The sequence below is a fragment of the Spinacia oleracea genome, chromosome 6 (genome assembly GCF_020520425.1).
Source record: "Spinacia oleracea cultivar Varoflay chromosome 6, BTI_SOV_V1, whole genome shotgun sequence".
Taxonomy (NCBI): domain Eukaryota; kingdom Viridiplantae; phylum Streptophyta; class Magnoliopsida; order Caryophyllales; family Amaranthaceae; genus Spinacia; species Spinacia oleracea.
In genome coordinates, this window is record NC_079492.1 from 139,557,161 (window position 1) to 139,573,796 (window position 16,636).

The window sequence follows — 16,636 nt, forward strand, 5'->3', positions numbered from 1 at the left end:
CGTGATTACCTTCGCGAGGGTTCGAGACTATGCATTAGAACAATATCCGCTGCATCTCGACGACATGATATCAAATTTAAATCCAAAAGCTAAAGAATCATGCTTGGTTTATAGTAATAGGGATGCGAGATATTGTTGATCTTTGATGAAGGTATTTGATAATCTAATTCTCTTCCGTGAATTTAATGAAGGATGAAGAAAGGTTTTGACTTTTGCCTTGATTAAGGTTATATATTTCATTTGTGCGCATGAAACAAAGAATTCGATTGAATGGTGATGAACGTAACAAGATAAACTTGGTAGAGGGAAAAAAGATACGGCTGCCCTGGTAAAACTGATGAATAACATAATAAGGTTTTTAGGGTTAAAGAGTATTTATACTCTATCACATGTATATATATACGAGGGTTGTATAAAAATAAAATGAGGTGTTATTCTTCCAAATTACAAAAATAAACTATGTAAACTAGGAAAGTTGTTACATGATAATCAAATAATTAAAGACAACTATAAAAATACATTTTAAGAAATCGTAAAATATCGGGATATTACAGATATGATAACGTCAAACATCTAGCGCCAAATGCCTTTAGCCGGAAAGTCCCTCGACCGAAGCCCACCTTCAAACAACCACTGAATGGTTATTACCCAAGTGATGGAGTTCCTCGACCGAAGTCAAAAAATTCCTCGACCGAGGAGAAGCCCCGTCAATAGGAGGCAATGTCATCGAAGCCCCTCGACCGCATATACAAAAAAGAAGCTCCTCGGCCGAACGATACCCCGCCAGCATAAAAAGCACGTTCCTCGGCCGAATGATATCAAGCGAGCACATAAGAGAAATTCCTCGACCCGGGGTTATCCTCGACCCCACATAGGGCTGGGCCCGTATTATAGCACCAAGGAATCCAGCACTAGAATGCAAAAGAGAGTCGTTCCTCGGCCATTGCACCCCATTCCTCAACCGAGTGGACACTCAAAGGAAAGAGGCCCTCGACCGAGTATTATCACGCGGGTTTGGAAGCTTCCTCGATAGCGCCGAGTAAGGGGGTCGCTCGACCAAACAAACACTTGAAATAAGAGGCCCTCGACCAAGGACCATCGCATGGACCGAGGAGGTTCCTCGACAACATAATATCAGGTCCACCCGAGTAATAATAAACGAGCAACGTGAAGATGAAGTTCCTCGACACCATGTGATCCAAGCACCAAGAAAAGGGATGACAACAAACAATGACCGATACTATATTTCTCTCAACATACGATATGCCGATGATGCCATCTCCTACGTCAAGCGTGGGGCTAATTGTTTGGGCCCATATACATGGTCAGCCCAACTCGGTCCAAAAAGACGAAAATGCCCTTCAGTCCTAAGAATCAAGGAGGACAGCTGTTCATTAGAAGTAGACATAATTACATAATTACCCCCGTGTAATCATATAAATACTCTGCTGTAATCATTAAAAAGATCTAATCTAATCATTACCTAAAAAAGAAAATCAGTCACTCTCTCTCTCTAGCTCTTCTCACTTAACAACAACTTATCTCATTTTAATACGAAGGTTCCTCGGATACATTCAGGGACTATCTAAAAACGGAAACACAGGTGGTTGGATATAAGGAAATCACGGTCAAATACGTCGTCGGTTAAGTTAATTCCCAAGTTATTATATTCACAGTTTCTCCGGCAGAAACACAAACTAAGGCCCTTATCGACCATTACATATACCACAAAACAAACTTAAAAACATAAGCTTATTGATTGCTAAGGTAGCCTGCTTTTCTCGGTTGGCACCCCGATTGTTGACTTGACTTTGTTTACATTGCCACACTGAAAGTAGCATGCCAAAGTCTTTCTTGATGCTTTCTTTGTGGAAGACTGGGATATTGGGACAATAACTTGGTGGTTCCCTTAAAGTACTGAAACACTTAAAAACCAAAGAAAGAAGTAGAAGAGTAGTAATGACACAGAGCTTATGATTTGCTCACAAGAGGCACGAGTCACTAAAAGTGACTCAAAATGCATGCTATGAACATCGAATAACTGTCCCACTTGCTCACCCATTGTTGTTAGAATCGCGATCCGAATCGTAGGATCGTACGATCCTAAGATCCATTTTTTGGAAAACGATCCAGATCGCAACCAGGATCGCAGGAATGGTGGGATCGTAGCAGGATCGGTCGGGATCATAGCAAGATCGGTAGGATCGTTAGGATAAGTGGGATCGAAATAGGATCGTAAGATTCTACTTTTTACTTTGATTGATACAATATTGTACAGGATCGGAGCAGGATTGTACAAGATTGTGCAGAATCGGTTAGGATCGGCCGATCCTACTTTTATTACTTACTCCGTATTAAAATGATCTCTAAATCAACTAACTTTATCTTTAAGCCTAAAAATTGATAATTAACCCAACTTCAGAAACGATGTTTCTTTTCTCTAATCTATATAACTATTAAGAAGCGAAATTGGCTTTAAAGCATCAATATTATTTGAGAACATAATATGTATTTAACATTCATATTGTTTGAAAGATATGTATTTATTCATTTAGCATCAATTTTCTTATTCCTTTTTACAATTTTGTAGGATCTTACGATCCTACGATCCGATTCTACCGACTCGATCCTAGCTACCTCCTTCACCGATCCAAGGTGTGATCCCAATCCTAACAACTTCGTGCTCACCCTCTCTTTTACCTTAATTTGCGTGAAAACAGTAACCGTGAAGAACATATAGGAACGGAGATAGTATAACCTATATCTACTTCGTATATCATTAGATCGATCAAAGTATGTAATGTATGTTCGATTTTATCATAAAAACCACACATGACACATCAGGTAAGTGAAAATCTACTTTTTATTGAAAGGAGGTAGAATAACTCTTTCAAAACATTACAATTTCTATCATTTTGATCAATATACATTGACAATTAAGCTAGCCTTATTGTTTGTCAAGACATGCTTTTTATTTGTATTAATTATTGGATTAATTTTACCTCATAGTTGACCAAATCTAGCCCAACCCGGGATGTGTTACATGGGATTAAATATCAGCAATCAACAAAAGAATTGCAACAATAATGAGTCATATTATAAAAACACTCGAAAAGAATATACTACGTACTATGCCAATGGGTTTCCCAAAGGAGCTCGATGATATCCACCCATCCTTGCTTCATTATTACTCCGTATTATTTTTTAAAAACTCTTTCCTCTTAGTTTGTTAATGCAACTTTTTTGGGTATGAGCAACAATTAGGGTGGCAATTAGGTCGGGTTTGTGTTTAGGTTGACTATTTTCGGATGGCTATCTTCGCTTTTGGATTTGATCTGTTTAAATATACGGGTTGAAAATCTGAACCTGATCTGCACACTATCAGGTCAATCTGAACCTGGTCTGTTTTGACCTAAAAAATTTACGGAGTATATATATTAAGAAATCACAATTCAAGTCCGACCTGCTACTTTCAGGTCAACCCAACTTGAACCTGCTACTTTTAGGTTAACACAAACAATATTTAGGCATACATGCTAACCAACTACAACATATAAGATCAAAGAGGGCGAAAATTATCGCCATCTTTGATATAAATCTCGCCCTTTTAGGCTAACAGGGCGATTTTTAAATCGCCCTCCCATCGCCCTGTTAGGCTCGTTGTATTAGCTTAGCAGGGCAAACCAGTTTTTTTCGCCCTCTTTGATTCAAATCAAATAGGGCAATATTTTTCGCCCTCTTTGATTTCAATCAAATAGGGCAATATTTTTCGCCCTCCTTGACTGAAATCAGAGAGGGCAACTTTTTTCGCCCTCTTTGATTAATTCAAGGAAGACACCTTCTTTCGCCCTACTTGATTGGAATCAAGAAAGGCAACCTCTTTTGCCCTCTTTGATTGAATTAAGGAAGACAATTTATTTTTTGCGCCCTCTTTGTTCTATTTTGCTTTTTTATTTCTATTTCTCTTTTAAATATTCGCTAATACATCAATAAATTAACCTACATGGGATTTGAACCCACATCTTTGCGCATTTGCACAATGCTCTCCCATTTGAGCTAATAGGTTAGTGCTACTTATCTATTGAGTACGAATAATTGGTCAATGCAACCTTCCAATATAATTAAAGCAATGAGAACAAAGAAGAACTAATAGTACTAAAACTTACCACTCCTTCATTGCTATAAGCATATCCCCAAATATTACAGATCAATATTAGTATCGTTCCTATCAATTGCCCTCGCTAATCACTAGGCACATAAAATCTGATACTGCTGCTCGTGCTGCTTCACGACGCCCAGCTCCTAACTCATTGGAAACTCGGGTACTAACCCAAATTCATACAGATCAAAAATGCATCAGGATCCACACATATATGTACTTTTACTTTTTTAGTTCAATTCAAGAGGTAAATTTGGTAACAAGTCTCGCAAATATCAGGAAAAAAAAGAGAGAGAAAAGTACCTGACAGCACCACTTAGACCAAAGGGGATCATCCACCCAAGTGCAACTGTGTTGAGACTGCAAATAAAAGATGGTGTAATCCCATTTGCTTAATTATCTTGGAACATCAGCTCATATTGAATGTTTCTTATGCAGTTTGACTTAAACTTACAAGTGAGGTTCCACAGTACATATATACCTGATAGACAGCGCGAATGTTTCTAATGTTGGGTTGGGAAGAAGACCAGCTAAGAGAACCATCATTTCAAATGACCACATTTCTAAACTGCAAGAAGAAAAAGGATAAATACCATGCTTTGTTTTAATTTTATTATGGTGTGAAAAGCAAGCTACTGGCTCTATGGACTTACCATAACACTCTTTTCGACTTTGAGTTAGGACCAGACGGTGGCAAATTTAGCTCAATGGCAAGTGCAGTTAAGAAGAACACAGTTCTAGTTGCATAACATTTTCGGCCATCCAGAGCATTCAGTCACTCCAGGAAAGGCAGGAATGTATCATGGTGGTCCACAATGAAAAGCCTGTTTGCATCCAAAGCCTGAGAAATAAAACATGACCAAGTTTTCACTTCGTAAGCAAACAGAACAGGAAAATATCAGCAGAACATAATGAAAATTAATAATACTTTTTTATACCCGTTGAACTGACATTCCATCTAAGTATCCGATAATATGCTCTTCTTTTAGGGCAGATTCTACAGGACCATAAGTTTCTGTGTCGAGGTTGCTTACTAGGGGAAATGACTGCATCCTCTCAATGCTAGCAGGGTTTATACCGGCTAAAACTTGTCGAGAAAATCATCATCTCGCATCCACACCAATTTGTCCTCTGGAAATATACCAAGCATAACATTAGAAAAATTTTACAACTATAATTAAGAATGAGCAGATACAAAAGCATTAGTAGGTGTTGTGACTTACTAGAAATAATAACTGGGGTATCGAATTTGAGTAAGCCCTGACTCGTTGACTGGATTTTGTGAACAACTTGTGGCAGTTCGTCATGAAAACCAAGGTTAAGAAGCAAGCCCTCACTGAAGAGACTGTCAAGGTGCTTGAACCCGGTGAAATCATGCTTAGAGGAGATGTTGGCTGTTAAAGATGGTAGCAAGTTGTGAAGAACTGCTTTTAGCCCGCAGAAAGAGAATGTTCCTGCCTTTGACTCCTCGAATTGTTCGTCCCTAGGAACATATATTGGTAATGGCTTCTCCACACGGCTCTCAAATATGATATCTAGCCACAATTAGAGAAATCACATAAATAAATGTGACCATTAAATCAAGATAAATTTGTGTTACCGTTAAAACCAGTCTGAGGTAGTGGTTTTTTACTAACCAGTTTCCATAGGAGGTCTGCCAGTACGACACCGTCTAGGATATGGAATTTTTTCACCACTAAGAAGTATCTAAGCAATCCTCAGTGTCAACCAACAATTACAAGAAGTATCTGACTATGTTGCATCAGTTATAACCATCAGGCTCATGAGGCAATGTAGCGTTCTATGACACAAAATAATGGGCAGACCCTGTTGTCCCTTTCATTACCACTTTCTAAATAATTCTAGCCAAATGAATAATCAAGCAGAAGCTTTGTTTGTCACAGTTGGAATCGACGATAAAGACATCTGTTATTGAAAGCTACAGAGTATATTGAGAAGCAGGTCAGAACATAGAAGAAAGTTAACAATTTCTAATTAGATGGCAAATTAAAATAATTTCCATCTTGAACCAAAACATGGAAACTAACTACTTAATTAACAAAATAAAAGACAAGAAAATGGTTCCATTAGAAATATCAAATATATATAGAATCAAGCTAACTGGAAGAACCAATTCCTTCCCTAATTCAGATTTGAGAAAGAACTACACTATAACCTAATCTCGTAATCAAAGAGTATAAAAAGAAATCCAAATCAACAATGAAATTAGAACATTTGAATCTAATTAATATAATACCACAAATAAATCGTAATGATTGAATCACATGAAGCTTAGAATATCAAATTATAAAACATAAAAACCTCAAAACTTTGAATTATGTCCATTTTGCAAATTTTGAATGAAAATGCATCAGATATCAAATTCAAAAAGTACGATAGTACCTGAAATTAAAGGTTGGTCTAAAAGGAACGAGTAACTCCAACACAGACCTCAGATTTGTAAGATTCCATAGATTCTCAAACCAAAACCCTAAATAATTAACCAAAAATAGAAAATTAACTAGAATTTAGTACTGAGTTTTCAGTTCACTCAACAAATTTTATCGACCAACATATATTGTGCCTAATTAACAAATTGTGGTTCCATTTATGGATTTTTGCATCAAATCAATCATCCAAATACCAGCAAAATCAATCATCAAACACAAATATAATCAAACAGAGAAGATGATACCAGTAGGTCGGTATTTGATAGAAATCGGATAATTTTCTAACAAATCTTGAAGCTTACGAATTGAGAAACGAACAAATGGAGAAAATTCGACCAATTTTCGATTAACCAGAGCTGGAGAATATGAGAGAGAAAGCAGCAGCAAAATTGGGATTTTAGGTTTCCTCGCCATTTTGGGAGTATGGATTAACAGGGAATCAAATTGGGATTTTAGCTGTTTAGGTGTGTAATTTATTTTTTTATCTTTATTTTTCATAAAGTAAAAGACGGCAATTCTAAGTTGTCGCCTTCTTTGGTTTATCAAAGAGGGCAAGTGGCAGGTTTCGTCGTTATTGTCATTACTTAAGAAGACGACTTTCATATCGCCCTCTTTGATAGTTTCATAACAGGACGCCTCCGTTGCGCCCTATTTGACTATTTGTATAAAGTCGATTTTAAAGTCGCCCCTTTTGCTTTAAAATTATTTGTATAAAGTCGATTTTAAAGTCGCCCTATTTGACTATTTGTATAAAGTCGATTTTAAAGTCGCCCCTTGTACAATTAAGTTTAGACAATAAAATTTAAAAGTCGGCTTTTAAGCTAGGGTAGAAGCTCCTAACAAGTTTAAGCTTGTTTTGCACAAAAGTTAAACTCTTAAAGAGTTAAATTCTTAGAAGTCTAGCCACCAATACTTCGTAGTGATAGACGAGATTTAATCCCAAATTACGGATATTATTTGTAATTAAGACACTATATGAAATGTACCGAACTTACTTATTTAGTGCCGGGATCATTATTAAGACTTCATTTGATCGGACAAAAAAATTTAATAGGAAAACAATCGGATATATTTTCAATTTTGAGGAAAGAATATCCCAATCAAAATTACCATTAAAGCTAATAGGCCATGACTGTTTATTATAAGAGAATATGTTATATGTCATTCAAGTAACCGTTAAGAACTAATAAGGTCTTGTCATAATAGTTAATGCCGAGGGTGTACCTATAACACGTCTTAAGTTCGAACTTGCTCCCGAAAATAAATTTTAAAAAGAGGGCCTAAGAGGTTTATGCTTATTACTTAAGTGCGCTGACCTCAACAATTTGACACAATTTGACACAATTTCTTCAAGCTTTTCCCCCCATTTTAAGGCAAACAAGCATTACTCAACAAGACTACAAGTGTCACACAAAGAGAAGGGGACAAAAAGTTTGTATAATTCGGCAGGTTAACGCATCATACTTACTTTTTTTTACTTCGAATGTAGGCCTTAGCTTCTTCAACTCACTTCGATTTTAATTAGTCAATCAATTTCAATGAACTTAAGTGAGATTAGTTTAAATAAGGCTCATCGATTTAAAAGTGCTTTTTTATTTATTTTTTATGTTTAGATTCCTTTTTGTGAATCATAAGCAAGCTTTAATCAAACTTAACAAACAATATACTAGATTAGATCGATCAATATGTAAAGATGACACGACTCTATACAGTAAGGACACAACGTCATAGACTATGGGCTATGCTTGAGCAACATTATTTTTTTGGAAAAGCATGGCATACATGCAAGGCACAACGGGCGACACGTTTAGACACAACAAAACTAATTACATTAAGTGAAATTAGGATTTAAGCACGTAAGCACGGCACGACATGAGAATTTAGACGGCCTTTTTAAAATCTTCAGGCCAACACGATTACACATAGCTAGTGTCTCAACGTAACACAACGCACAAACATCTTAGGATATGTGCTACCTTTTACCTTTAGCATAATCCTATGTACGTAATGATCATTTGATAGAATTATACGAAAAAAAAAAACATCAATTAACTCTTGTTTTTGGTGGAAAACTTTAAAGTACTTGAAACTTTCTATTAATAAATATAAAGATGCATCATAAGTTTTATGTTGCACTTTATAAAGAGGAATCAATTAAGTTGAGTAAAAGATTCTTCGGCCCCTATTCTCCCATAATAGAAATGTACGGTAGTTATAAATCTATTAATAGCAAAGCACCCACGCACAAATTGGAATAAGGTAAGTAGGTTTTTAAAAGTGAATGAGCCACAAGGAGTCAAGGATAATACATATCTATACTACTACGTATATATTAAAAGGCGTTTCTACAAACGTTTACATGCCACGTGTCGCTCTCTCCTCAATCCATAAGTCTATGTCTTCAATACACTTTCATTTTAAAATAAGAAATATGGTTTGCATAAGATTCAAACCTGCGACCTCCAGTTTCAAACACAAGAGCTTTATCCAATTGAGCTAGAACCTTTTTCATATTATCTTTGCAAAATTATTATTAATATAATATTAAATAATTATCTTGTGAAAAAGAATTAAAACATAATTTCACTAAAGAATATAATAGTTAATTTTTATACACATAATAATCTGGGGCATTGTCCGGACCCGAATACTAGTTAGCTATTATATTACGCTTTCCTTTAAATGCCATCATTAAAGTATCATTAAAGTATCCTTCACCGTTAAAAAGAGAGATGAAATGATGAATTGATTTTCAATGAGGAAAATGAAGGTGAAGAGGAGTTAGACAGTAAAATATAGCAAACAACAAACGATAAAATTGAAAAATCTTTCCATTCATTTTTCACGGTTTAAGTTTACTCTCAACCACTAACTAAAAACAACCCATTTAAGCATCACATAATCACATTATTAAAAAAGACTATTCCATTGTTATTAAATTTTGTGAAACACTGCTTTTAAGTTTGGTGGTTTTGTGAATTGCTACATTCAAACGATGTAGTTTTATTGAAATACCTTAACAAGGTAATTAATTCCTTTTAATGACACCCAAAATACTTAACTAATCCCACCATAGGAGAATTTACTACACTCAAGCGATGTAGTTTTATTGAATCTGAAGACAAAAGCATAAATAATTAAACCAAAGGGCCGGCCTAAACCCCTATGAGATTTGTAAACTCTAGAGAGAAAAAAGGAAAGAGAACAGCTAAGGTTTTTGGTTTATCACATTTACTTTTTAGTAAACTAATATCTCAATATCTTCTTTCACATCTATTTTTATATTTAATATCCAAACAACAACTTATCTCCTAAAATTATGTTCCTAAAACTATTGTTGTAAAACTTGTAATTTGGGGGTATACCATAACAAAGATCCGCCATTGCTTAACTTCTTGGGAGTATACCCTTAGGGATGGTCGGTATCAAACTATCAACCCCCAAACAATAAGTGGCCATTGTTGCCATTCAACCAAACTATATAGAACATCCATTTAATTTGTTTATTAAAATGCACCACTTTCACTGACACATTTAATTTTGCATAATAATATTTGATTTTTATGTATAATTAGTAAAAAAATTCATGTCAGTCATTAACATAGTACAACAACAACAACAAAGCCTTAGTCATTAATGTACTATATAATATTAGTAAAAACTTTTTCCTGAGCACAACAGCAGTAGCAACAAGAGGTTGTTTTTTCGCATATCAGATATGTGTGGAAACTCACATATCAACTAAAAGACAAATAGATAAAAGACAAAAAAGAAGTACCATTCATGTTAAAAAAAAGTACAACAACTCATTATGGATGACAGTCATAGACTCATAGATTGAAGAAAATCATTTCCTGTGGAGGCTAAACTTCTACTTTTCTGTATTAGAAAAAAATCAGAAATTTCTCACAAAGCCTTCTGTGTTCGACATCATCAAATTCTCTACAACGAACTAACATACATTTACTTTTCTGTATTAAAAGAAAGGTACGTACAGAGCAGAAAATATATGATCATGCATGAGTACATTAGTCTTACTAAATTCGATCAATCAATCTGTTTCAGTTTCATCAGTTGCTTCTTCTTCGTCTTCTTCTTCTTCCTCAAGTAACACCGGCTTGGGTTCGCCACTAAATTGCTGAATCACCAACACAGAAGCATTTGTTGATACCTCCTGAGAGGTCAACAATCCACCAACTGGCCCTAATTCAGGGGAATCATTCTTCACAATCAGACTTAAATTTGCAGCCACCATACCTTCTGGTGATCGTCCTACTAAAACCATTGTACAACGGCTACATTCATTGACTATACCGACACTATCACAACTCGTTTTCACCACTCTTTCCTCGTACTTAACTGATCCACCCTTTGACATTTTCTGCTTTACAGCATTGATTGCATCTTCGTCTGATGCTTTTGTATCCTGCTTACTACTACTATCAGTAGTAATATCGAGGGCCACAATTTCACCTCCCTCCATGTTAGGGCCCGCTCTGAAATGGACTATGATGAGAGTGATCCCCGGATGCTCAGACATCCGCAGACCAAGAGACAACGCTTCACGGTCATCAGGCCCGCCAAAGAAGAACACACTGATAGTTGAGGCAACATTACTGGCTGCTACATGGGAAGTTCCACCAAGCCCGCGGTCTACCAGAATACCAACCGAGCAAGGTGCATTTTGAAGGACCTTCTTGTTAATCAATCTGTATTCATTTCTTGCTATTTCTAATGACCCGTCAACCCTCTGGTGTTTATGGAAAGGGAGGATAATAAGAGCAGTCCTTTTACTCTCAGCACTACCACATATGTCTTCATGCATATCAGGGAAGTGAGAAATTGCAGTCATGGGCCTGATTTGGACCCGGCTGAGTTGCCCGTACGCCTCAAAGGCTACCTCAACTTGGTTTGAATCTGACTTCATTGCCTTATTCCAGAACGGAAGCCCGTTGTTTCGGGCTTTGTGGATCATTCTGATTGCAGAAGACCTCTCAGAAAGCTCCATGAGATGCATCGCGTAGACTGTGAGTCCTTGTTTCTTCTCTGTTCCTCGTAAAGCTTCAATTAAGTTGATCATTGTTGGGATGTTTCCATTGCTGTGGAAGCATGACATGATTCTGAGTTGAGAGGTGGAGTCTTTTCTTTGGATTGTCCTCAGCTTATATGCGCGTGTTCTTTTTGCTGGTTTATACACTGCTGTCACTATTGGTGTTGTGATGAAAGTGGTGACTAAGGCCATAAGTACCATTATTGCAAATGTTTGGTCATTTAGCACCTACAAAGATCAATCAAGAGTTACATAAGAATTGAAAGAAAATACATGATGAGGCTCTGTTCTGTTCGACTTATTTCAGACAAAATAAGTTCAGATAAGTTCAGTTAAGTTCAGTCAAAATAAATCCAATAGAACAGAGCATAATCTTTAGCTAAATGATAAGTTAGTTATTCTTACCTTTCGATCTTTACCAATGTTGAGGACAATCAGCTCGACCAAACCTTTGCTGTTCATTAAAAACCCAAGCGCAACAGCCTCATTGACAGGTATTTTACAGAGGCGAGATACAGTAAAAGTCCCAACAACCTTGCCAAAACATGCAGTTAAAATGACAAGACCTAAAAGTCCCCATGACTGAGCCCCTTGAATGGTGGCTACATTTGTTTTAAGACCACTCGAAACAAAGTACAAAGGAAGGAGAAGTCCAGATACAAGATCCTCAACTTTTTCTACTAATGCACCGGCAAGAGGCCCTTCTTTTGGTGCTAGAATCCCAATAACAAAAGCCCCGAAAAGAGCATGAATTCCAATAGTATCTGTCACAAATGCAGCTGCCAAAACCGCTGCTAATGTGGCACAAATGTAAATCTCATCCACCGGCTCACCATCTGGGCAACGCTGGTTCATCCACTTAAAGATACGAGGGACTATAAGAATGCACAGACCAACAAAAGCTGCACCAGACAAGAATACCCATAAGGTTATAAGAGGAGATTTTCCGGTACTAGAAAGAGCTATGGCTAGAGCAAGTAGAACCCATGCTGCCACATCATTGACCGCGGCTGCTGACATGGCCATTCGCCCTACATCAGTGGTTAGAAGCTTGAGCTCAGCTAAGATACGGGCTAAGACAGGAAAGGCGGTGATAGAGAGCGCAACCCCCATGAATACAAGGAAGGGACCTTGGCTAACGCCTTGTGAAATGGTTGCTCTTAGGATAAATGATGTACCAATTCCCATAGCAAAGGGTAAAGAGATTCCTGCAACTGCAATACTCATGGTTTTCTTTCCTGTTTTGCGGAGTGCTTTTAGATCCAATTCTAGGCCTACGAGGAAGAGGAAGAAGATGAGGCCGAGGTTGGCAAGTGTGTCTAATACTGGTAGACTCTTGGGTGGGAATATTGCATGGAGGAACGCCTTGTTACGACCAAGAGCAGATGGACCTAGTAGCACTCCTCCCTGTCAAAGCAACACAACAGAACGTTTAATTAAGTCTCACTGTCAGTGCAAGATTACATTAATGATTGTAGGAATTTGTCCAAAAAGTTGAACCTTTAGATCACATCACAACTTCAGATACATAATATTTTGTGAGCAAAACCAGGCAGTACTAAGGGAGAGGTCATACATCAAAGTCAGAATAGTATAGCAGTTCAGTTCATTTGAAAAAGCTAACCAGAGTTGCAACAAAGATAACTAAGATCATAAATAAGTGAACAACACGTAAAACAGAAGTTTATCAGGTGTCGATATCAGACAAGTTTAACAAACAAAACATATACATTAACTTGGACTAGGGAACTTATGTCAAGATACATTTGCATATCCAAATATTAGACTTGGTTATTTAATGATGTTTTCCTTATTTTCGGTCAGAACTGAAGTGTTAAGTGTCTGTACCCACCTCTGAGTATCGGGAATTCAGGATCAGACATAGGTGCATGAGGTGATAGAGTTCAAGTAACATAGTCCTTATCCAATATCATCATCCAAAACAAATAAACAGGTACTGCTAAACTACTCAATTAACACACAGTTTACAGTTGATATGAAGATGTCATTGTCTGCTAGGAATATTAATAAAAAGGACGAAAAGTAAATACTTACAATAATCTCAGCGATGACACGAGGTTGCCTCAAAGGTCTAAGCAAGTACGCCAAGGAACGAGTGAGGACAAGAACAAGGACTATCTGTATGATTAGAAGGGGGAGAGCAAATTCGAGTGGATTCTCTCCTTGGAAGATACCGGTGGAGGTAGCCTGCATCGGCTTTGGACATGGACAGCCAGTCACATTTAGAGCCATGTTTATATGGAATTATGATGAGCAACGAATTCCCTCTTTAGCGTGCGCCCTGTTTATATGAATGAATTGAAGAAAATGTTGTCAGCCAATATTTCATGCACAATCCTATACAAATATACAATATATGGCACTTTTAAATTGAATAAATCTTTTTGTGTTTCTAGTTAGGCGACTAACATGAGCCGAATAGTTTTAAGATAAACTATTAGCTAGAGTTTTTTGAATGGGAATTTGAATCCTTATTTACATTTTCACTTTATATGCTTCTAAATTCCAAGAGAAGTGGAAGGAAAACCTTAACGACATATTATATGCACAACAAACCAGATAGCATTTGTTAAACAAAAATTCATACAAAGTAGTAATGGATGAAAAATAATCTTGTATGAGAGAATTATCCCACCTTTGACTGGCTTAGTACGTGTTTGTTGCCTTACGCCCTTCCTATATCTAGACTATCTACAAACATGGGAACTAAAATATTATTTGAATCAATTCGATTCATTTCCTTCTTTGGATCCAAGAAGCATGAATAGATTTATAAGTTACACTTATAATTATAACAATTAAATGAACAATAATAATAATAATAAAATAAAAATAACTTTATGTAATATGTTTACACGATAATAATAATAATAATAAAAAAAATAAATAATAATTATAATAATAATAAAAATAACAATAATAATAAAAATAATAATATTATTATTATTCCTCGAAAAGGGATTTAGCCATATCTATAATTCTTATTGCCTATTATCCAAAAATAATAATATTATGCATAATAATTATTATTATTATTCCTCAAAAGAAGGATATAACCATATCTATAATTCTAATTGCCTATTATCCAAAAAAAAAAAAGTATAATCCTAGTAGTAGTTGTTAAAATAGGACTACTACTAGGATTATATGGCTTTATCCTTATCTATAATTCTAAAATAAATCCCTTTAACAAAAAAAAAAGATAATTAGTATTATTTTCAAGTTTCAACTCAGGATAAACAACTAAATGACTAAGTCGTACTCCGGTCTCCGTAGTCCGTACTACGAGTAGCTACTCAATGACACAACTATAGGTTATGGCCATATACCAATGCAAAGACCAAAGATCAAATTCCGTTTATATGCTCATAATTAATACGGAGTACTCTTTTTCAAAAATCAAACCTATACGGATTACTCCGTAAAAGTTTTATATTTTTATCAAATCTTTTGATCATTCCTCCCTCCTTTTTTTTAAAAAGAAAAAACATCGTACACTATCTTGAAAAGGTCCTAAAACTTGGGATTATTCTCGAATGAATTTGAAATATTGTGAAACTTAAGATAAATCAATTAATTAAACGTTCAGATTGAATAAAGTTAACTTGATTACAGATAACAAGCATTAAAAAAAAAGATAAGTTTACGTATTGCATTAAAAATCAAATCACCATGGCAAAATTAACATGAAATTTTAGTTCTTGAAAAAAAAAAAGCAAAATTCTTTTAAAGAATTGAAAAAAAGGAGAGAGAAAACGAACCTTATTGAGATTATGTTGATGCAATCCAAATTGCGTGATTATCTTCCATAAAAGTTTGATATGTTTCCTTTAAAGCTTGCAAATTTGAATAATAAGAGAGAGAGGAAATAGAGGAAGAGTAAACTGATCAGGTGCTAAACGCTGAATTATGAAACAGAGTTACTTAAATAAGGTGTGCTTACTATAAGAAAAGACGATTTTGCCCCTGTATAATATTACTTTCATTAGGCAATCTATTCCTCGTAGAACTTGGATTCCTACTAGATTTTGATGAAACTACTCGTACTCTGAAATTTTGTTGCTCTTCTTGGCCCTTTGGACACAATTAAAGCACCGTAGAAAAAGCGTTAATCCGTATTAGGAGTAAATTTAATGGGTTGTTTCCGTATTTGGTTTTGTGTCGATTGTGGGTTGTTCATCATAATACATAATAATCAAATATATAAAAAGTTACGTCATAATATAGGATATTGACATAATGTGGCAAACTTATCTAATTGGAAACCAGATTCGGGTTGATTTTAACCCAAAGTACCATGTTACGAGACAATTTGCATGATATGCATTTATCAGTTCTCATTTCTCATCAACCATAGTGGATTGTGATTTGTGAGCAGATATCACAAATAATTATTGCTGGAATAGGATGTGAAAATTTTACCTCAAAAAAATTTGTGAAAATTCCCCACAAAACTAAACAGAAAACAAAAAAAAACATAAGGTCGTGTTCTCATTACTTGATTAAGTCTTCATGAATGTATTACAGCCAATATGGGTGTTTTAATCTCCAAAATCACAGGATTGCTGAATGCTTTCAGCTCGTTAAACACGACTCAAGTACACTGACTACTGAGAAGGACTATTTGTCAATGTAAAATGAACTAAAACAAATGCCAGATTTATGGAGTAGTGCAATATTTTTTGATCTTGGAAGTTTTGTAGGATTATCATAAAAATCATGCAATATGTAAGCCAAGGTCATGCATTATGAAAGCAATTGTCCAAAGAAATTTCCAACTTTTACGAGGCATGATTCAAAGAGTGCTATTCACAAATTATAAGGTTGTCTACTCCGCATCAGTAGGTAATTCCCAGGAGAAACAAGGGAATTTTGATCCCGGCTACAAATGAGAAACACAAAATCACACGGCCGTCGGTGTTATTGGCATAATAAAGTAAATATTTTTACTTTGAG

The 16,636-nt window shown here is 35.7% G+C and overlaps 2 protein-coding genes and 1 long non-coding RNA gene across 3 annotated transcripts; all 3 read right to left on the reverse strand.

Annotated features, from left to right (window-relative positions):
• Positions 1–4,644: 4,644 nt before the first annotated feature.
• LOC130462599 (uncharacterized) lies at positions 4,645–5,282 on the reverse strand. The gene is made up of 3 exons (XR_008923142.1): positions 5,098–5,282; positions 4,813–5,000; positions 4,645–4,727 (listed from the first exon to the last, which is right to left on the reverse strand). It is a non-coding gene; the product is annotated as an uncharacterized lncRNA (long non-coding RNA).
• A 31-nt stretch (positions 5,283–5,313) lies between these two features.
• Positions 5,314–5,990, reverse strand: LOC130463658 (lipoxygenase 4, chloroplastic-like). Its single transcript, XM_056832855.1, has 3 exons — positions 5,797–5,990; positions 5,383–5,694; positions 5,314–5,330 (listed from the first exon to the last, which is right to left on the reverse strand). Exons 1-3 carry the CDS (start codon positions 5,804–5,806, stop codon positions 5,314–5,316), a joined length of 339 nt encoding a protein of 112 aa, XP_056688833.1. The 5' UTR covers positions 5,807–5,990.
• Positions 5,991–10,459: 4,469 nt separating this feature from the next.
• On the reverse strand, positions 10,460–16,560 carry LOC110778245 (cation/H(+) antiporter 18-like). The gene is made up of 4 exons (XM_021982820.2): positions 15,442–16,560; positions 13,715–13,961; positions 12,065–13,066; positions 10,460–11,887 (listed from the first exon to the last, which is right to left on the reverse strand). Exons 2-4 carry the CDS (start codon positions 13,910–13,912, stop codon positions 10,661–10,663), a joined length of 2,427 nt encoding a protein of 808 aa, XP_021838512.1. The 5' UTR covers positions 13,913–13,961; positions 15,442–16,560; the 3' UTR covers positions 10,460–10,660.
• Positions 16,561–16,636: the final 76 nt, after the last annotated feature.